General features: G+C 36.8%; 1 protein-coding gene across 1 annotated transcript in view; it reads right to left on the minus strand.

The window, feature by feature from the left end:
• The window catches only part of ADCY1 (adenylate cyclase 1), a 155,519-nt gene that overhangs the window by 8,534 nt on the left and 123,917 nt on the right, over positions 1 to 23,068 (minus strand). Inside the window, exons 10-17 of the mRNA XM_032183180.1 lie at positions 21,960 to 22,057; positions 18,549 to 18,633; positions 13,889 to 13,978; positions 11,152 to 11,408; positions 10,407 to 10,533; positions 4,233 to 4,349; positions 2,831 to 2,977; positions 2,332 to 2,430 (exon numbers count right to left, since the gene is read on the minus strand). Of these exons, the coding sequence (XP_032039071.1) occupies positions 2,332 to 2,430; positions 2,831 to 2,977; positions 4,233 to 4,349; positions 10,407 to 10,533; positions 11,152 to 11,408; positions 13,889 to 13,978; positions 18,549 to 18,633; positions 21,960 to 22,057 (1,020 nt within the window). The remainder of the gene's footprint in view (positions 1 to 2,331; positions 2,431 to 2,830; positions 2,978 to 4,232; positions 4,350 to 10,406; positions 10,534 to 11,151; positions 11,409 to 13,888; positions 13,979 to 18,548; positions 18,634 to 21,959; positions 22,058 to 23,068) is intronic.

Genomic DNA, 23,068 nt, shown 5'->3' on the forward strand with positions numbered 1-23,068 from the left:
TTAACCACATACACAACTTGTGCTCATGTCCTAAACCTCGCACAAAATCCATGGCACACAATTAGAGGCTGCACCAGATTTTCTTATGAAGCTGGGATACCACTGGCAGAGGGGAGACCAGGAGCACTTGAGTCTGGTATGGCTTACAGTGGACATATCTGGCTCTGTAGGGCAGTCCAGGGACTGTGTGGACAGGGCAGTGATTGTCTGGACATGGTAGGCTACCCAGGATCATCATACTTCTAATAAATGGCTGCATGCTGAAGACCTAGCAGGAAATTGCCAAGAGGATATGAACAATTCCTGCCCACTTGCATCACAGAAGATACCACAGAAGAATTGAAAACCCAAGTTACAAATGAAAATATTATCTGTGATCACAAAAGATCTTTAAATTTTTGAGAGTTTGGAATGTTAAATAAATTCTACCTGTACAGAAAAGATCAAAATTTGCCCCAAGATTTCAGGAAAACCCAGGGTCCTGTACAAGACCATCTGCAGTGATTTAAAATACATTAATATGATAAGCTCAGAGCAGTACCTTTAGTACTGGACTAACTCAGCTGACCCTTCAGTTAGCAACTATAAAATACAAGAGATAAACATGTTTAGGTTTTGGAACATATGCTACTGAAGTTAAGCAATAACACACGTGTTTTCGGGATTATAGTTCAAAGAGCATTTATACCAGACACAAAGTATGCCTTTGCCTGTTTGTATGAGATCATACGGAACAAAATTCAAAGAATTTTCTGCCTTCCTCAGGAACCAGGAGTCAAACATTTTCAGCATAAACTCAACATTTTAAAATGTCTTTTTATAATGTCCAGATTTCTACTCTAGGAAAAATTAAAATAAATAAATAAATAAGTAAATAAATAAAACACCTTGCAGACCAGAAAGTAAGTTGTGATACACTCCACTGTGATTCTAATAGTTGATTTCAATGTTGCCTTATTTATTCATTTAATGTTGTTGGTTGTTCTTAGAAAATTTACAGGCAATCTCCTGCCTCATTTTGCTTTTACCCTCTAATTCAGTGTTATTTTTTAAATTTTAAACCATATGCATGAGTTCATCTCTACAACACTTGTACGTGTGTATCAGAACAGGCATGCATATCTACCTGTACTCATGCAAAACATTTGCAGTACTATTTAACATCTTTGTCAGCAACATGGGCAGTGGGTTTGAATGCACCGTCAACAAGTATGCAGATGACACACTGTGTGCTTGCAGCCCAGAAAGCCAACTATATCCTGGGCTGCATCAAAAAGATTGTATGTAACAGGTCAAAGGAGGTGATTCTCTCCATCTATTCTGCTTTCATAAGTACCCCACATGGAGTACTGCGTTCAGCTCTGGGCACACAGATAAGACATAGATGTGTTACAGTGGGTCCAGAAGAGGGTCATGAAGATGATCAGAGGGCTGGAAAACCTCTCTTATGAAGAAAGGCTGAGAAAGTTGTGGTTATTTAGTTTAGAAATGAGAAGGCTCCAGAGAGACCTTATAGCAGCCTTTCAGTATTTAAAAGGGGCCCTATAGGAAAGATGAGGAGAAACTCTATCGGGGGTACAGTGATCAGACAACGGGTAACAGTTTTAAACTAAAAGAGGGCAGGTTTAGATATAAGGCAGAAATTCTTCATGATGAAGATGGTGAGGTATTGGAACAGGTTGCCCAGGGAAGTCATGGATACCCCAACCCTGGAAGTGTTCAAGTCAACACAACAGGTTGTGTTGAGCAACCTGGTCAAAGGGGGTAGAAATAGATGATCTTTGAGTTTCCTTCCAATCCAAACCATTCTATGATACTATGATTCTATGAATAGGGAAGAGGTCTCAGGAGATTCTGGGAAATCTGAATGCATGGGTTGCCTTCATGTGTTCATTATATTGCTTGTATAATTAATTTTATTAATAGTTTATTAATACATTATGCCTTTTAAATGTAGTTATTAATTTGAACACAATATATTTGGTATTCTGCCAGGGGATTCTGTTTTTCCAGATGCTGCATACAAATCTAGTAAATAGATTCTGGGTTTAAAATACTACCATTCTGACTTAGGAGCTTTTTACACAGATCCTTTACAAAGAATCCAGATTTGCAGACAATCAAATACAAATGCAGGCATGTGAGAAGTTGCTAGGATAGCAATTTTTCTTTTCAAGCTAATGATGTTATTTGAATTTCAGATTTAAGTTGTTGTAAAGAAATAAAACAAGCTATCTGTAATCACACTGAGTTGGTTGTGTTCCTGGTGTTCCTTTGAAAACTGAACGAGAACAGTTCCACCACATTGACTGTCATATAAAATCTTCTTACCTTAGTTCCTGAAGTAGGTACAAGTCCCACAGCTGCCATATATGTACTTCCAATTGTCTTGATCTTTTCTATGTCCTTATAATACTCTTTGTCCATAAGCTTTGTTTAAAACATAAAACTGTTAAATATTACATAATATTTTAGACAAGCAACCATAGTTAACAAATAATGTGCAACTTGATTAAACCATATTATGGTTTGCTGAGGTAAGTTGAGGCTTGCTTTCTTTGTGGTCATTTAAAGAAAAACAAGCAAACAAACAAACAAGAAAATACCACTGACTTGCATTTTAATACTTTTCTTACAGTAAAGGAATTTGAAGTCAGATTCATGTCCTCAAATGTACAAAACAGGCACTTTGGAGAGAGGCCCAGTTGGTTCTCAATATAGTACTGTTTTATTAAACAGTTCAAAATATGTTGAATTTTTACAAAAAACCTCTGTTGATAGAAGTTTGGTAGAACTGATATGGTCAAAAGACAAAACATTTAGACCTTACCTCATCAAAATCAGCAATAATTTCATTTAGCAGGCGTAAACACTCCACTCCCATATTATTGCCATCCAGTTCAATGTAGAAATCATTGAAATTTGGGATGGAAGCAAACATCACTCCCACTTGTGAATATGACTGGTAATAAAGGTCCTGCAGTACATGAACAGATATAATTTTTGTTTAAAAAGTTTAATCTAAAACAGACATTATTATTATGATACCTATTCTGATACTTATTCTACTGCTAAGCAGCAAGAGCAGTTGCCTGGATAGCTAGGACAAAAGTCATCAGTTTGGGTAGAGAGAGAGCCAGTCCTATTGAATATAAATAAACAAATGCAAGATCTCTTCCCTTAAAAAAAATCCACAGCATAAAAGTAAAACCTAAGCTATTAAAGCCATTTAAAACAAACAAACAAACAAACAAACAACAAAAACAACCAAAATGTAGTCTCTTTTCCCTGTGTAGGGATGAAGTGACTGAAAAATTCATAGAAACTCTGAACAGTTTTAGAACTTCTTTTATTGTGTGAGAAATACCATAGCATTTTCTCAGTTCTGTTTTACGGTTAAAATAGGAGACAGGACAGTCTTACCCTGCAGCACAAAACCAGCAGCCTTGCTTTTTCATCTCTTTCCCTGAGTTGCAGAATCCTGTATTCAGCATTAGCAATATAATCTTGTTCTGCCTGGTAAAGCTCCTATTTAAGAATTCAGAGAGCTAACAGAAAGTATAATTGCAGTTCTGCAGTTTAAATATATTGGTCCAAACTCCAAAGCACAGAGACTCATAATTTAGAAGAGCAGTGTTGTGGTCATTATGGCCACAATTGCTGCAGTTATTGCAGCTGCTCTAGAAAAAACGTGGTAATGTCTGCTTGAACCAGTGTTCACTTCATCACTGTGGACTTTGAGGTTAAAAGCTATTGTAGCTTCTCTGGATGAGTAAAATTCTGTTTTTACTTGTAAAGGCTGAGTTTGGTAATATGGTGTATTTACAGAACTAGAGTGGTTCAAATGGAAGCTTCTGGCAATTCACACACCTCACCACTCAGAACCAAACTGAGCTCACGAAATACTCTGATAAATTCCAATCCTCTAATTTAATTGAAAAAGAAATTTTTGATTTGCATGCAGACACTCAGCTGCATTGATGTTGAATATTACAGAATTCCCTTATCCTGCTTTTTCTTAAAATTCTTCAGAGAAAGAGGACAATACAGAGAAAGAAATAATCCTGATCTAATTCCTGCATACAAGTATTTACAAACCCATTTATTTTAATTTGAATGCAATTTTATAAGTCCAAGCTTTTCTTGAAAGTATACAGTTGAAAGTTGACCCAAGCTGCAAATGGTCACATTTATACAACATTACCATATATTTAAACCTTATCTTGGTTTACCATATTCCTTGGATTAGACATAAGAAAGTGCTGTGCAACATGTGCTGGCAACAGATTGAAGAGAATTCGTTTATTATCCAGTTTGACTCTCTCCATATCATCTCTCTCTTCTTCTGCCTGTAGGGATAAAGGAAAAGAAAATCTTTTCCAAAATGTAAAAAAGAAAAATTAACTGAAACCATCAAAAACATACTTTGAAATTAAACTGAGCAAAACAGTATCTATGAAGTAGAGTGAGAACAGTAGCATCAGGGGTTTTTTACCTTTAAGTTCTTACTAATTCTAAAGTCACTAGGCTGATGACTACTTTCAGGGCTTAATCAACTGTGTATTGGTGTCTCACAGGGACCTCTGCTCTTTAAATGGGCACTCTTAAAAAGCTATTAGTAATTCCCCTTAAGTCACATTGAAATTAGAGGTGAATTACTTCTTTTTTAGGTAGGTAGAAATACTGACAGCACTATCTGAACCACCTTTCAAAAAAGGGAAGCTTAGAGAATCACTAGTATTTAAAGCAAATCTATGACACTTTGCAGTAAAATAGAAACTGACCTGGTAAAACAGATTTAACAGAGAAAACCGTTTTACATTTGAACATCCTCAAGAGCGAAAGGCAATTTAAAAACAAATATATATTTTAATGTAAAAATAATTATTTCTACGGCTGTCTTTAATTACAACAGTATTTGTCATGAATACATACAAAATTCCTGTGCACAACAGAGATTCTACAATTCATGAGAATGACAGCATTAAGAAAGTGTCTAAGAGTTAACACAGCTAAGCTCTTGTGTCTTATTTTACTCAAGGTTCTTGTGTCTTATTTTAAGTGACTTTGGTCACAGGAGCCAGTGAGGGCCACACATAAGGAAGAAATTCTAAAAATCAGATCCTTTATCTGAAAAATACTAACTATATAGAAATCTCTTTTTAGTACTCCCAGGTTTGCAAATTCCAGCCTAATCCTTCTTAAACTCTTCCGCAACATTATTTGCTCCTTGTTCTGAGAGGTGCTTTGAGCCCTACGTTCTGATTTTCACACAGCCCTCTGAGGAGGAAAGCAAACCAATGACATATTTTCTGGACCTTTTTTGATCTTCCTGTTTTCTGCCTTTCAGGGGAATGCAAATGAAAATTTTCTTCTCTCCTTGTGACTCATGAACTCCTGAGCTCAAAGCTACTCTTTGAGTAGCTGAGATAAAAGGATGTATAGGCATCACCCTTTCCCAGGCAAAATAGACATTGCAAAGGGAGGAGAACTTGAGGCTGCAGAAAGAATAAAATAACACAGATCACAGGTGTTTACATTCTTGGTGGAAATAGTATTTAGGCAGCTAAATAGCAACCAAATCTTCATCTATTTGTTCCTGTTCCTGTTGGCTCATTAAGGAAAGCTGCTACCATGATATTCACACAGTAGCTGCTGGTTCAAAAAACAAGATAGATTATTGTGACAATAAAAAAAATAAACAAAATCCATAGGCATGAGTGATATCATTTTTAACATGCTACTTTTTGGTTGTACCTGTTTGGTATTCATGGCACCTAGGTCATTTTGCAGACTTTAACTGTATTTGAAAAGATGCAGTATTTAAAAGCAAACTTTGCTTTTTCTTCACATCTGGTGACAAAATTTAGAATGTTCATTGGTACTATGGCATTTCACATCAATATAATAAGCAGTTATCACATTTTATACAGTCACACAGCATCCCACAGTATTTACATTGCTGGTAACTCGTTACATGTCTGTTCAGGAAGTGGTCTGTACTGTTTTATCACTTGAGCGCTCAGATGGCTATTTAATAGGCATAAAAATGCAGTAGTAATGCCACCAACTGACTAGTTATCACATGGAAATCCACTTTTTCAGGATACAGCTAAGAAGAAATTGGGCACTGGTGCTCCAGAAACATGATCCTTGTACCTGAAGGTGGCACTAAAACCACAAAGAATAGACCCATCACAGTGTCTGCAGGACAGGATTTTTGGACACAAAGTGTATGTACACATGGCAAGTCATGCCTGCCAATCATAGAATACGTATTTCTTACAGGTGTAACACATTAGAAAAGATAGGTAAATGATATTCTAGTATTCCCTAAAGAATGCAACAATCAGTAACATAATAGCATTATTTTTACTTTCCTCTTGTTACAAATCCTGGATAAAAAAAAAAACACATTTGTGTCAGTTTTAGCTTCCTCATAAACTTTTTGTTGTATTTATTTTTTATTTTTAGCTTTGTTGATTCATTTATATATAAAAAAGTGATTAAGAGTCATAAATAAGGGAAATGCTCTTATATTTGCTATTTACAACTATTGTCATATGAGGCACATAAAGTTTCTCAATGGTGTTATGTAAAAACCGAAATTCTCTTCCCATTGCCTGTTTAAAAAATAAAATAAAATAATTGTTTCTGAAAATACTGTGATATTCAGAAAAGTGAAATTTGACACAGAAAAAAGTGAACAAAACCAAAAAGAACCTGTATGACCAATGACATGTGAACAGTAAGTACAATATAAATGTTTTACCGACTCATTATCAGTTAGAAAATGTTGTGCTTTCTTTTGTTTGTTCATTTGTTTTTCACGTAGTATACCTAAAACTTGCTGCATTACTTCTGTTCTTGTTATATAACAGATGCATTTGCATTAGATTACCTTTTCTCATAAATGCAATTTTAAAAGTCAGCTTTGTTTCTCTGCTTTTTCTCAAAACACAGTTTGGTGCTTTCCTCTAATATTAGCATAGATCACTGAGAATCTAGCAATATATTCTTCTTAATAATGTCATTATTTGCAGGATACTTTCAGTTTTAAAATATCATTTAGTTAGTACTAGTCTGTTTGTGGTTCATGATGAAGTAAATCAAAAAAATATTGACAAAATCCTTTCTATTACAGCTGTATGCCACTAATTGTTTTATTCATCAGAGATTTTATTTATTTATTTATTTATTTATTTATTTTTTACAGGATTAGCACTGCAATCAGATTACTAAAACTATGCAAACTTCCAGAATAGCCCTGGAGTCTGAAGTTCTTCCAGTCATGAGCTAGCACCAGCAGAACTTCCTAAACTCCATATTGCACCATGTTATCTCAAGTCTTTCACACTGCACTGGCTGGCAACTGGGATATGTGAATCTCCAGCTCTATTAGTAGTTCATGCAATTCAGTGTTTGCACAACGAACCACTACACTCGCCCTGTAAAATGGAAGAAAATCTCTGAAGATCATGTGCATTTATGTGAACAATTTTCTAAAAATTCTGCTACTGAGAAGATAACCAAGTTAAGCCTAATATTTTGATGAAAAAATAATACTTCAGCCACAGGGAAACATGACCAAGAATGCTGTTAAACCATGTACAGGACTCCTGCAGTCCAGGAGCTGAGGAGAACCATCACTAAAGATGTTTTTTTCCCTTGTCTCCTCTTAATGGTTGTTAAACAATTAGTAGTTTAGAGTCTGCCTATTATTCAAAGGCAATTTTAACCTTTAAAAAGGTTAAACCAGGGGATATTTTTTCCTCTTGGAAATTATAGTTGGCACCACAACAAACACAGACTATTTGGTCCAAAACAAATTTTGGAGGCTGACAGGCACAGCACATATAGATACTGGGGTCATAGAAAAATAATAAAATGAAGTGGTCATGCATTCTAGACTCAGTTAAACAGCATGGAGTCCTCAGCAATTATAGAATGTGATAAGTTTAAAGCTTACTCAAATGATAACTAAATGATAAATAAAAAACACTCACATATGTAAGTAAAACACAGAGGTAGGCATGGTTTTGGACATTGAGACAAACAAAAACTCCCAACAGAACTTAACTGCTAGGTAGAAAAACTTTATGAGTAGAAGAAAATAGAGCTAAATCATTCTTGATTTCTCCATTCTAAGTAGCACAGTAATGCCATGGATGTGTTTAACCCACGTGTTGCAGTCTTGATCTTACATGTAAAAGCAAGCACTCAAATGATTTAGACAGTTCCCTTAACAACATAGAATCATAGCATCGTAGAATCATAGAATAATTAAGGTTGGAAAAGACCCGCAAGATCATCTGGTCCAACCATATCCTTACCACCAGCATTGCCCAATAAAACATCTTCCTAAGGATCACATCCAACCTTTCCTTAAACACCCTCAGGGACAGTGACTACACCGGCTCCCTGGGCAACCTGTTCCAAAGCCACTCTTTCTGAGAATAAATGTCTCCTCATTTCCAACCTCAACATCCCCTGGTGCACCTTGAGGCCATTCCCTCTTGTCCTCTTGCTAGTTATTTATGAGAAGAGGCTGACCCCCAGCTCCCCACAACTTCCTTTCAAGTAGCTGTAGAAAGCAATAAGGTCTCCCCTGAGCCTCCTCTTCTCCAGACTAAATAACCCCAGTTCCCTCAGCCGCTCCTCACAGGACTTGTGTTCCAGGCCCTTCAGCAGCTTTGTAGCCCTTCCATGGACACACACCAGGGCCTTGATGTCTTTTCTGTAATGAAGGGCCCAAAACTCTCAGCCATGTATTTATCAGCTTTGTTTTCTGGGTCCTGTCAGTATGCCTCCTTGCCACTGAAGGGATAGATGAAAACACCACCTGTACTCCTGTTCTATCTACTAACTACACCAATCCCCTGAAGTCCCTTTAGATAGCCTTCAGGCTTCTCTCAATGATTTCATCGCTGCCAGCCTGAATCATCAGTAATGGATAATAATCGGAGGGGAAAACCAGGCCAGGAAGTGTCCTGGTAATGGCCCTGACCCAGGCCCGAGGGAGGCAGCAGACTTCCTATGGTTAGGGCCTTGCTGACTTATGGGGTCCTCTGTTCCTCTCAGAAGGGAATCACCTATGACAATTAACATAGTTAACAGCATGTAGGTGTGAACAGGTTGTAACCTGTATGAAATACAGGAGTATAAAAGTGTAAGATCAATCATAATGACAACTTCCAAATTCCATCAAACCAAACTTACATCTTCTTCAACTTCCTCTTTCCTTCAGGGGTCAGTGTGACACACTTTGGAAGTAGGCATAGGAGTGCTGGGGAGTGAGGGGAAGCAGACTTTTCCTGACACTCCTGCTTATAGCTAATATAATTTCTATATTTTTTTCCTGTGAATATGATAGTTAAGAAATGTATTTTCAAAAAAAAAAAAAAAAGCCCCGGGGGGTATCTACATAAGTTTATTTAAATAATAATAATAAAAACAAGCAAACATGGATTTATTTTCTTTATCTCAAGTTTATACTGGTAACAGTAATTTTCCCATGTTTGAAATTTAACGTGCATTCATAATGTACCTTACATATATTACTTCGCTAATGATATGCTGTTTTAGAACAATTACTGTCCTGGTTTCAGTTAGAACAGAGTTAATTTTCTTCCTAGTAGCTGGTAGAATGCTATGTTTTGGCTTAGGATGAGAAGAGTGCTGATAACACCCCGATGTTTTAATTGTTGCAGAGCAGTGCTTATACCAAGCCAAGGACATCTCAGCTTCTTGCTCTGTCCTGCCAACAGGCAGGCTGGGGGTGCAGTAAGAGCTGGGAGGGGACAGACCCAGGACAGGTGACCCAAACTAGCCAAAGGGGTATTCCATACCATCTGATGTCATGCTAAACAATATATAGGGGTGGCTAGTCGGAGGAGGGGGCTGGACTGCTCGGGGTTAGGCTGGGCAGCGGGTGGTGAGCAATTGCATTGTGCATCACTTGTTTGTACATATTATTATTAGTAGTACTATTATCATCATTGTATTATTATTATTATTATTATTATTATTATTATTATTATTATTATTATTATTATTATTTTCCTGTCTTATTAAACTGTCTTTATCTCAACTCACGGGCTTCACTTTCCATTTCTCTCCCCTGTTCCAGAGAGGGAGGGGGGAGGGTGAGCAAATGGCTGCGTGGTGTTTAGCTGCCGGCCAGGCTAAACCACGACAATTACAAACAAAAAATCACTTCTCCAAAACAAGTGAAATTTATACATCTCTGGAAAGAAGGTTGTAATAACTTTTCTTTGTAAACCCCAACAGACATGAAAGATTTTGACTGTCTTAGTTCTACTGATTTTTCTGAAAGTACTTGTAAGCAGTTTCATAAAGTTAGACATAATTCCATGTACATGAGTACTAGAAATCCTATGACTTACCTGCACAGCCCAGAGGTAGTCCAGACGTAGCTTCAAGTCCACCTGTCTGGAATGCAGTGCCAAAGCACAAGAAAACAGCAAAATAGCTAGTATTGGTTCATAGCCACGCATATAAAAGGAGCCACCCCTTAAAAATAAAAGGAAAATAAATGTATTATACCAGGTTTTCTAATAGCAAATAATCTATATTTTTAATATAAAATCTTTAGTTTGGGACCTGTGGGTACTAGCCTTTTCTGAAAAGGCTTATACTGGTAGGGTGCTACATGATAGTACTATGACTGCATCACACCAACATTCAACTTCTTCAGCACTTTATGACATACGTTATCATAATATGTGTGCATACTTTTATTTAGAAAATACAAAACCCCTCAAAATTCAAAAGCTTAAATAAAGCTGGAATTAGTTGAGGGGTGCTGAAATATGAAAGTGAAGTTTTTAAGAGTTTTTTTTCTGTTTCATATTTCAATTATACTGCAGCATAAACAGCTGAGGTATGGTAGGATAAAACTTCAGAATAATAGAGCAACAATTGTTAGTTCCCCAAAGCTTATATACTGATGATTGGTATTACTAGATCCTACAGTTGCTGGAAAAAGGATGGCTTAAGTATTTCTCATGTTCTACAGAGTATAAGGCCTTAAGCAGCATTGAATGCTTGAGCACAATTCACAAATGAATAGTAAATGTAATGACTATCTATAACGAAATGTGCATTGCTTTAACTTTGCAGGATACCTACCCCACTGCTTTTCTATAACCACTGAGTTCCAGAATAACTATGTACAAAATTGTAACAAAAAGCAGGAGAATCATTTTTGGCAAGGAAGATACACGTAGAAATATTGCCAAGGTGAGAGTCCCCACTACACAGGAAAGGAAAGCATAGTGGGCTGTGTCACATGGAAGTTCATTCATTGTTTTATTTGTTCCACCAGGAGAAATGATAACTATTGAACTGCTGGAATTGGTATTCCAAACCCAAGGCATGCAGCCAACCTAGAAAAAATACGAGAAGGGAAAAGGAAGAAAGTAAGTTAAATGTGAAATAAACAGAAATACAGCTGCTGTGGGGACTGACAGTAGTTAATTTATAATTGGGAAGAAATTGATATGGAGTTCCCAGCCATCTCACTGCTATAATAAAATCTCTCTCCTTTTCCTTGAATGCTTTATTCAGTTTTAGGTGGGAGACGTGCTTTGTTCATTAGATGCCAGCAGGGCCAACTGATTGAAGTCAGGGATTAGTTGAATAGTTTCCCTCTCAGTGCTCAAAACCAAGAGATTCTCAAGCCAACATATACCTGAAAAGCTTATGAACTTCAGTAAACCTTGTATGTGGTTATTTGGGTTAGAAATGCTCTCGCACACAACCCAGAAATAAATGTGTTTGTTTATAAACTATGTAAGCTTTATCAATTTCAATTAATCAATTAAATATAAAATAAAATATATTTTAATCTCTGTTTGAAAAGCTAAGAATGAATAATATATTTTCTCCACCTCTGAGCTAATTTTGTTATCACATATGATTCAAATACAACATCTTGTCTTTATTTATCCATACCATTTCAGTTATCTGAGGAGCTCTATTTCCTCTCTTGGCTGGGGGGTGTGGGGAAGTTTTGGTGCATTTCCCATGATAAACATGAGGAAGTTTAATCAGATTCTTCCAAAGGCAATGTCATATACAGATCTCTTTCATACAAGGAAGGCAAGGAAGGGAGGAATTGCTGTGAAACAGTGCAACTCCCTAGAGCTCCAGACTTAACTGCACTCCAACATTCATCCCTTACTACGGTAGAGGATTAGAGTTAACATAAACAGGGAGAGTGGGACTGTAGTGTGATACTGATTTTAATAGGCACTGCCACATAAGCCTTGCCCTGTACTTAAACTTCTCTTTTGAAGTGTGTTATTAGACCCTTTTATTTCATCCTGACCACTCACAATGAAATTTTATAGCATGCTGTAAAATAACTGACAATGTGAAAGGTTATTAAGCTATATATTTTACAGGGGATTGTAGTAATTCAGAAAGATGAGACATGAAAGATAAAATGTAAGTTAAACTCATAATGGCTAACATTATGAAATTATAGAGACTGAGGTGAAAAATTGTTTCCATGTGATTTTGTTTGATGTCCTTCTTGAAAAGGCTACTACAGTCATCTGAAAACATAGACTTGCATGAGAACTTTGTACATGATGCGCAATCTTTCCAGGAAAACATTATGTGCTCTTAACTAAGTAAAATCTCAACACACAGCTTCTCTGCTAGCTGAGAATTCTGGAGGCATTATTTTGCAGGAACTAATAGTTTCTACTCATTAAACACTTCTAAGCATTTCAGTGGTTACAGGCTCTTTCTGCTTCAATAAAGGATAAAGCTATATGCATTTGTAAGTTGTAATTGGATGACCCTTCTTAGAGGCCAGAACTAAATTCTAATCTGTCTTCCTCCACTGATGTTTGAGGCTGCTCTAGCTATTATGAGCTCTGCATTTCATTTTCACCATCTGTAAGCAGTAAAAATGGCAATGGTTTCACTTGGTCAAACAATCAGGTGTATTGAGGCTGATTTACAAAGGTTCCAGCTGACATAATATTCTTCTAAATCCAAAAGTCAGATATACGGACGTCTTGCTGAGATGCTAGCTAGCCTACAGGCACTACACATCTCTTCAGGCTTATAGGCACATTAGGAATCTCATATATGTCTGTGCTTTTATTCACACAGTTGATCTTAGAATTCCCAGAAATGTCTGAACATCAGGAAATCTTGGTACCTCTCAGGACATTGGATCAAGACAAGGGATCTTCTGCCTATTCAGTTCATTGGGGATCAAACTGATTTTTTCAGGGGAGGCCCAGGGAAAAGTGAATTTTAAAAAAAAATAAAAACAAAACAAAAAACATATAAAATAAGGTATGTGGCATCTCAGTCAGTACTGTGAATTATGAAATCACTGTTTTCCTACTGCTTAGAACACACTGCTTAAATCTCAGAGAGAGGCAGGATTTGAGACATCTACCTCCTCATCATTTCCATTTGTGTTTAGCATGCTATTTTTGTGTGGATTCTTTTGCTTGGGTGCACACAAGCATTAGCAGCCAAAATGGCAAAATCGAGTGCTGAGAATTCAACAAGGCAACTAAATGCCAAATACTTAGGTGTAAATTTAAATCCCATCTGACATTCAAGTCCACCATGTAGAACTAGCTGTAAAAGAAGCTCAATTTTCTGAAGTATTGAGCAAATTCATATCATACAGGAGAAGCTTCAGTGGATCATATAATCAGCAGAGTTCAAATTATGGCAAAGGTCTTTAATTTTGAAGAAACACGCTCTGTGTGCATGAATAATCAAAAAAGTAGGAGTCCACCACACCATAACATGGTATGTGTTTAATGGTATCTGTAACAGGTTGTTCTTAAACATAATATTAAATTAGGCAATATTTGATCTAAATACTCACCACACATCCTTGAGCCACAGAGTATATTAATATCACAATAAAAATACACAAAATGGTACGAATTTGTATTGTCAGGCACCCTGGAAAACACTAAGGAAGAGAAAAAAAAGATTTATAGATAACCATTTTTAAAAATATATTTTAAAACACATTTAACTATTGTTTAGTAACCTTTTTACAGTGAACAAAGTGGTATGAGAATTTTTCCTGCAGTGTAAATTATGAAACAAGCATGCAGTTATAATTGTGTATGCGTGTTTTAATGATAATTGCATTTGGGTGTAATACATTTGAAATTGTTATTATGATATATTATTTCTTATTATAATTAAAACTCTTTGAAAGGTTAGTAGGCTGCCTGCTCATAATGCAAACAGTAATCTGTGATGGCATTTGACTTTTTTCCCATAGGGAATATACCCAAAACACATATTGCCTTGTAAATTATCAGCTACAAATAGTGATTCAAGAGAACATACTATGGTAGCAAGGAATCTTTCAGCGCTATTTGTGTCTTCTACTATAATAGTCACATTAAATGCCAGGGTAGTTTTAATTATAAGGACACATTTAAAATATTGAATTTGTCAGAGCAGAAAGAGCAGCAGAGAACAAAAATGTTTAGTGGAATGGTGTCTTGTGAATCTCTTGCTCATCTCCATTTTTACCCCAATTCCAACACTGAAGTATGAAGTGTTCACTGCTGTGGAGCATACATGAAATGAGTGACAAAAAGTGTGAGAGAAGCAACAAGTCTGTTAGGGTGTAGTACTTATGATTGTTTCAGCCGTACTGGGCTTATGTGGCAGGGTATTTGATGTGGGGGGAGGAGTAGTGGCCTCTGTGAGAAGAGTCCAGAAGCTGCCTCATGTTAGATAAGAGCCAGTTCCAGCCAGCTCCAAAAGGAACCTACCACTGGCCAGCTCTGAGCCAGTGTGTGACATTGGTTGCACCTCTGCAAGAGCAGATTTAAGAAAGAGAAAAACAAACAAACAAACAAACAAACTGCTGTGCAACAGCAGATGGGAGAGAGTGAAAAACAACCCTGCAGACACCAAGGTCAGTGACCAAGAAGGTGAGGAGTTGCTTCAGTTGCCAGAGTACAAGTTCCCCTGCAGAAGCCCATGATGGAGTAGGCTGTCCAACTGCTGCCTGTTGCCAGAGTACAAGTTCCCCTGCAGACCCTGCAGAAGCCCATGATGGAGTAGGCTGTCCAACTGCTGCCTGTGGTGTACTACAGCAGAGCAGATCTCCATGCTGCAGCCCATGGAGGACCCCATGCTGCAGCAGGGGTAAGCAGCCTGAAGGAAGCTGCGGCCCCTGGAGATTCCACTCAGGAGCAGACTTTGGGCCAGAACTGCAGCCCATGGAGGAGCAGGAGCAGGTGGTGTGGCAGGAGATGAAGTCCATGGGGAACCTAAGCAATCCATTCCTGAAGGGCTTCACTCTGTGATATAGACCCATATTGAAGCAGTTCTTGAAGAACTGCAGCCTGTGAGAAGCCCATATAGGATCAGTTTGGGAAGGACTGTATGTGGGAAGGACCCCACATTGGAACAGAGGCAGAGACTGACCATTATAGAGTGGCAGATGATGAAGCATTATGGACTGACCACAGCCCCCATTCCCCATTCACCAGTGCTGCTCAGGGGGAGGAGGTAGAAGAGTATGTAGAGATATGCAGAGGTATTTAGAGGTATATAGATATATAGAGGTAGAGAGATAGCAGTGGAAGGTGTTTTTAGTTTGCTTTTAGTTTCTTCTTAGTAATAGGCAATAAATAACATTATTCTCCCTATGCTGAGTCTGTTTTGCCTGTGACAGTAATTGGTGAGGGATCTCTTTGTTCTTATCTCAACCCTTGAGCTTTTTTTTCATCATGTTTTCTCACCCTGTTTTCTTGAGGAGAGGGAGTGAAAGATTGGTTTGGTGGAGCTTGGATAGCCCTCGGTGTGAAACCACCACATGTAGAGATCCACTTTGTTTTCACCAAAAGATGCTTTCCTTCTTTTCCCTTTGCACTGAGAACATTTGGGACATCTATTATTTAGGGGATCCACAATACTTATTTCAGACCATGGGACTTCCTCCATTCCTCCATTTGCCCCTTCCTTTCAAGGGGCAAAAATCAAGTGTATGAAAGAATCAAGTTTAAAGAGTAGGAACTATCCTGTGTCCCTTAAAAGGAGTGGGCTGAGACTGGGTTTGGCTTAAGATCAAATGAAACAAGCAAAAACATAATTTTTGAATGAAAGTCACAATTCCTGAATTAAAGATGTTCAACTCATCACCAACAGCAAAAGCATAGTTTCCAGCAGGCACCATAGTACCCACAGAGGAGCTTTTGTGGCCTCGGCACAACAGAAATTATGTAATTAAATGTTTCGCCTTCCTTTTACATATGGAGAGGTATTTCCTCTGTATGTGTGAACACAGAATTCAAAGTCTGATACAGTTATAGATGAATCAACTTCATCTGGGCTGCAAAACATGGAAATACAATGATTACAGAAAAAATAAAACCCCTGTGTGATCTGAGAGTACATGTTGGCTTCAGTGTGGATTCAGCACACATAAGCATAAATGGGGAACATTTGATGTAATATAAATAGTAAATTTGTGTAAGAACAGGATGGGCTTGAGTTAATTAGTCACACCTGAATACAGTTTAAGTATTAGTCAGCATCAATAAAATATTCTGGTATATTACTGCTTTCAAGGTAGAGTGTGACCTGTTAACCACTATACTCTGAATCTGATCATCCAGACTGTTTGTTTACCCATCAAGGTGTCCACCCATCTAGACCAAAATCTATGCATATATGAGGCAAGAATTGTATTTTTATTCACACAAATAAAATACCTTTATAATGATTTCATATAAAATAAATATATAAATATATATATCATTAATTCAGTTTGCAATGGAATCAGTTACAGTGGTCAAAACAGTAATAATAAAATGCTGGGAATTCCCATAGTCTGAAGATAATGCTGCATGGTTAATAACGACAAAGCAAAACACAGATTCAAAATCAATGGGTCCTGACCCATTTGCATAGACTTTTTTTTTGTGTGTGTGTGTGTGTGTTATATATGTTATAATTGTTGACATGGTAGGCTACTAGGTTAAAAAGGAAAATAAAACTTTAAAAGGTAATGTGTAAGATGTCTGAATGAAAGTTCTGACTGTCACATAAAAGCTTTATATTTCTGACTTTTGGTCAGTTTGAAATTTGCTCTTTCATCACAATAAAGCATTTTGTGTTTCATTTCCTTTGTTTTATTTGTGGGATTTTTATTAACTAAAGATTTACTGTCAGATCTCCTAAATACTAGGTAACCAGTACAGTTCAACATTATTATAGTGATTTTATGAGTGAGATGCACAAGTCACTTGTCAAATGTAAAATAGCAAATAAATGCCAGAATACCAATTTACAGAGTGCCCAGTTCATAATTCTATATTCATTATACATAGTATATTAGTTAACTTTTATTCATTATACAAGAGAAAACTTCTCCACAAAATTTCAAACTGTTCTATTCAGAATTTTTATGTATTTTTATTTTTCTAATACTGGATTTGGTCCTGTAAAATACTGGATCTCTAGAGGAATCTGAAGTTCAAATCCTGTGGAGTGCTGGAACTAACCTTAAGTTTGTGCTAGTTCCAGGGAAATGGCATAAAGAGGAGCAATTTCCTACAAACTCATCTGTGTTTACTGTTCATACACAGAACAACACATGTTAGACTACTGTGCCTTTATGAAACAAAGGAGATCATCAAAATTACTCCCCTAAAAATGTGTAGGTCTATAAAAAAATCTGCTCTGTACCAGATACTCTGCTAACATACTATTTATGTTTCCATGAAAACAATTTCTTTCCTCCTGCCAAAGGGCATATTTTCAACTAAAAAATTAGTGTATGTTAATTACTGCTGATTAACTGTATGTATTCTCCTAATTAATGTCTTTAAAAATGGTTTAAACCACTAAAATAGTCTTTCATCAGAAAATTAGTCTTTAGATGTCTTATTCTGATCTGGCTGATCTTATTCTTGCCTACAACAGCTAAATGTCCTTCTTCATTATTACTGTTGTGAAAATGTAATGCAGGAGGATTAATAATTTCTAAAGTTCTTGAAAAAGCCAAAGGTTGCATGTGCAAAACATTGTATGTTATAATCAAAGTGGTTGACGCTTTGACAAGAAACCTTTTAAAAACACAGGGGAAGTTAGCAGCACTTTATATTTAGATACCAATTGCAATGGAAGGTAAAATAGCATGCTTCATTGTCAGAAAATGCCAGATGAAAGCAGCCGTTCATCTGGGCACTGGAATGATTCAGACGGTGATAGGTACTCAGTGAAGATGTAGCAAAGAAGAAAACAAAGAAACAAAAATAAATAGCATTAATGGCACTGAATGCTATACTGCTTCAAAAATTACTCATGGATACCTTTAGGTCCACATTCAAGTGAAACATTTTGTATGATTTGGAGTGCCTAATATGTTACTTAGCAATAAGCTTGAAAAGCACACAGATTTCAGACTCTGATGCTATCAAGTGTGCATTGATGGCTTCATAGTCCAAAAGACAAACAAAGCATAGCCAGTAAAAGAAGGAATGATAAAATATTCTTAAATCACTTACTTGTACTCGTGTGACATGTAGGTACATTATACAAGCAACTAGGAAGCATATGCAGAACACCAGGAGGACAAGGACTATGGTACTCCTAAAAGCAAAATACAGTAAAAGTAATTCAACCCAACTTAGTAGTAGATATGAGAACAAACAGCACAGGCGTCCTTCTGAAATGGTGTTGGATGAGTGCTGGAGGATCTCTTCCCTCACCCTTACTGTAAAGCTAACCATTGTAGGGAAAAAACTCACAGTGAAATACACTTCTCTCAAGGATGAGAAATCAGTAAACATTCCTGTACATGGTACCCACTCTGACCACAGCAAGGAGACCAAATCATCTAAAAAAGTCACCCTTACAGGGTGTCAGGAGAGACGCTTCCTAATTTTAGACTAATGCAGGATGATATGGAAAGTGGAGAGTGCAACCCAATTATTTGGCCTTGACAGCTGTGTAACAGCTACCTGGTGCTTTTCCCTTCTAATCTCTCCTTCTCAAAGATTCTGAAATCAGAGGCTAGTCAAACCTGTTACTTATCAAGTCAAATAAAATCAGAATGGACAGGTCAAATAAAATCAGAATGGACAGCACTCACTTCTATTGACACAGAGCAATTCCCTTCTTTTGATTTTTTTTTTTCTCAAATGGTAAGAAAAATCTTAGCTTTTGCAAAGATGCTGTAGTAAGTCTTATAATTAAGACTTAAATCTTCCTTCTTCTGGTCTTTCAAAATGAGAAGAGGGATACAGGCCAAGAGCTTCCATCCTCCAGCAAGCCAGTGTTATTGGAACAGTACTTTATAGATGTGAGCAACCTAGCAAAAATGAATCCACCAGAGCTGGTGCTTTGATTTATGTTCAAGTGCAGCTTGGCCCCATGCCAGCCATGGAACAAGGCCATATAACAGCAACATAGAATGATCTTCATACCCTCCTTTCTAGTCTTGTGAAAACAACATGTATGTTGCCCTTAATCTTGAAAAATTTACGTTTTCTTGTAACAGTAGAAGAAAAACAGCACTATTCTGTAGTAAAACATCTCAACATTTGATTTTGATTTAATATTCATATAAGAATTTATGTAAGAATTTATCAATACCCAAACAGAGAAAATGCTGTTGTATAGTATGTTTATCTAGAACCAAGAAGGAACTCTAGATGCTGTCATAATGTGGATTCTAAATACAAGTACTAATAGATAGCAGACTCCCCTACATTTTAAGATAACTGTCTTGTATTTAGGATATAATATGCAAGATGTATTTAGGATATAATATGCAAGAAGAAGATGCAGGGGACTGCGACAATGTCTTTCAAGGCAGCAACAGACAACAAGTGCTGAGTGGGACCCTGACAGATATTTGGATTGGCACCAGTAACAAAGGGTTACACTGCTGTTTTTGCTTTTCTTTTTGTTTATAATTCAACCCAGCATAAGATATTAGCAAGGTTCATAATCAAGGTTTTTAGTGGTTATGCTATATGTGTGCATCCATAACTGAACAGCTAAAGTCAACAGAAACATAGACTTTCTTCCACCAACCACAACTAGGGATATAATTGTGTCCTTAGCTGTTTTGCTGAGATGAACACAGAAATTGTGAAAATGTCAAGCCTATTGCATTTATGTTTTTACGCAGCAAGTGACTATCTTACAACAATTGTCTTTAGATTTTGAACTTCCTTCTTGGAATACTGTGATACATGTCAAACACCATTATTATCACCTATTCCACCGTAGTAACACATGACATGTCTTCTCTTGGCTTTTGCATTCCTAGTCATATTTACAACTACTTTTGGCAACTGAGTAGTTTAGAACTCCAAGTTTTGTGGAGAGGAGAAATTTTCTGATACTTCCAGAGTTTTAGTCTAGCTCATCATGGTTCCATTACTGTCACAGCAAGGAAAGAGCCAGGGCAAGCTTGTAGTTTTGCTGTCTAAAGCCACTGCTCACAGACACACTGGAAGAGAGAATTTGCGACTGTTCAGTAAGAGGCTTTTCTAACTGGCCCAGTGATGAACCAGTCCATTTTCCTGGCATGCAGTAGTTATGTCTGGTGTTTCCACATCTGTTATACAAGAGCTTAAGCTGAATATCTGTCTATCTGTTTTTTAAGTGATTCCTACTTTTTGTAAATGTTAGCAACTACCATAGTACACAATTCTTGGAAACTCATTCTACTTTCAATGACACTAATGCTCTGTCTATCTTTGCTTTAAATTGCTATGTAATGCAGCTGGGCCTTACTTCAGAAGTAGGTGAAGGTGTTTTCAACTGTGCTCCAGTCAGTCGACAGAGGTTGTTAGTATGGAAACTACATGATTTTTGTAAGTGATTTTGAATTCTTCAGGTGACAGGTATCACATTAAAAATTATATGGTGACTTATCAAAGTAAAAAAGATTACTTTCAAACTTTCAGTTAGAAACAATAGAACCATATAAGAGTAAGCATTGTTCTGACTAGAGATTTGTGAAAATGAAAGATTGGATTCAAAATTGGATTTTCAAAAGTATTACTCTGTGGCCAGTTCTATTTCCACTGAAATCCTAATAATTAGTAAAAGTGAGTGAAGATTATTTTCAATGTTTAGATATTCTCATCTAGAAAAAAAATACTATTTTTTTTTTTTTATAACTTGGAAACAATTACATCTACTTATAACTTGTAGATTTGAAAATTACATCTAATATTTTTTCTTTAGTAAGCATTTACATAGAACTGGCAAAACTTGAATTAATCACTACATTATATCACTTAACAATAAGTACCAACACCCCTCCCCTCACCCGCAATATTTGGTTATATCTGTCTTAGTGCAGCCCAGACTGCAACTCAGGTAAGAGTGTTTCCATCAATATTTGAAGTAGCTAGTTCAAAGCCAACACAAATTTAGAAAAGCTGCTGTAACATCTGTGTCTGCAGTGTAGAAAACCTTTAAATTAAAAATCTTTAGCAGATCTTGGTCTTTTCAACTTCCAAATAAATCTTTCCACAAAGAAAGAAAACAAAACAAAAGAAAAGAAAACATCAAAACCGAAAGAGACCAGGGAAGAAACCATTTTAAATAAGGTATCAATGACGTTGAAATTTTGGATGTCCCATACCAGGAAGAGTTTAAGGCCGACTTTGGGCAATCTGGTCTAGCAGTAGGTGTCCTTGCCCATGGCAGGGGGGTTGGAACTAGATGATCTTCAAGGTCCCTGCCAGCCCAAGCCATTCAATGATTCTATATCATGGGTCATTTGGATAAATAGATGAGATAGTCTGAGGAAAGATCAACAGACAATCCCCTGTTTGAGCAGCTACTGGCTTTGGTGCTTATTGTCATTTCCAGAGACAGGAATGTTTTGATTTTGTGCAGGATGCTTGAAGATGTTCAACTTCAAATTATAATAGCAAAAGACAGAAACTTACTGTGGTATTATTAAAAGGTAGACAAGGCCAAATAAGGCAGCTAGAATTAGTGAGAGAACTACAGCACTGGTGAAGTATTCATCCTGAAGCTGGTGGTACTGTTAGAAAAAGGAGGAAATGAAGACAGTGAGCATTTTATACAAACCCTGCCACCCACAATTAACCATTCTCAGCAAGAAAGAGCTATAAACTAAAATAGAACAAGTCTCTTCCCACTTTGCAAACATACAAATAATTGTTGTTTAATTCTCACAAAAAATGAATGAGGCAGGTCTATGCAAGATCTTGCTTGATAGCCTTCTTTCAGTTTTTTGTTGGCCTAGCTGTTTAGTTTTCACCCTCAAATTAGTCAAATCTGCATTAGACCCAGGCATAAGTTTATCTTCTGGTACAAAAATGAGCCAGTCATTTCAAAGCAGAAGGGAAATCCCTCCTTCCTCCACCCCTTGGTACTGCCTTCAAGGAGCGTTGTCACCTCAAACACTCAGGATAGGATACTGATGGGTATGCTGGAGGCAAGTGCTACTGGGAGATTAGGTTCAGTTTTCAGCAATTATTGTCCCTGATTCCAGCTACAGTCCTTATAACAGAAGAGTTTTGTCAGAAAGATCCAAATTTCAACCTCATTTATATCATAAAAAGCTAGAATTCAGTTCTATCTGTTAGAGTAACACTAAATTTACACAAAAACACTCCTGACTAGGATGTGATTATAACCTCAGAAAGCAAGCAGTTCAGTAGAGATACACACACGCCAGTTAAAATCAAAGGAAATTGAAGCCATGATTCCACATACTCTAACCCTGTGATGCTAGTATAGGAATAATATACTGCATCTTGCAAGATACAGTATTTTCTCAGGGAACAGAGTTTACAGCATTTAGTTTAAGATTATAAAATACACATACTACTGTCATAATGGCTATTCTCATGTCTAATTTGAAACATATACAAGTGTGAAATACAGAGCAGCCTGGAAAAACACATTAATTGAATTAAAAAAAAACACAACAGACAAACAAACAAAAAGTCAGTTCCAGGAAGTTTTGGATTTTTTAAACCTTGTGTTGCAATTTAAAGGAAAAAACAAACAAACAAACACGAGCAAA

The sequence above is a fragment of the Aythya fuligula genome, chromosome 2 (genome assembly GCF_009819795.1).
Source record: "Aythya fuligula isolate bAytFul2 chromosome 2, bAytFul2.pri, whole genome shotgun sequence".
Classification (NCBI taxonomy): Eukaryota; Metazoa; Chordata; class Aves; order Anseriformes; family Anatidae; genus Aythya; species Aythya fuligula.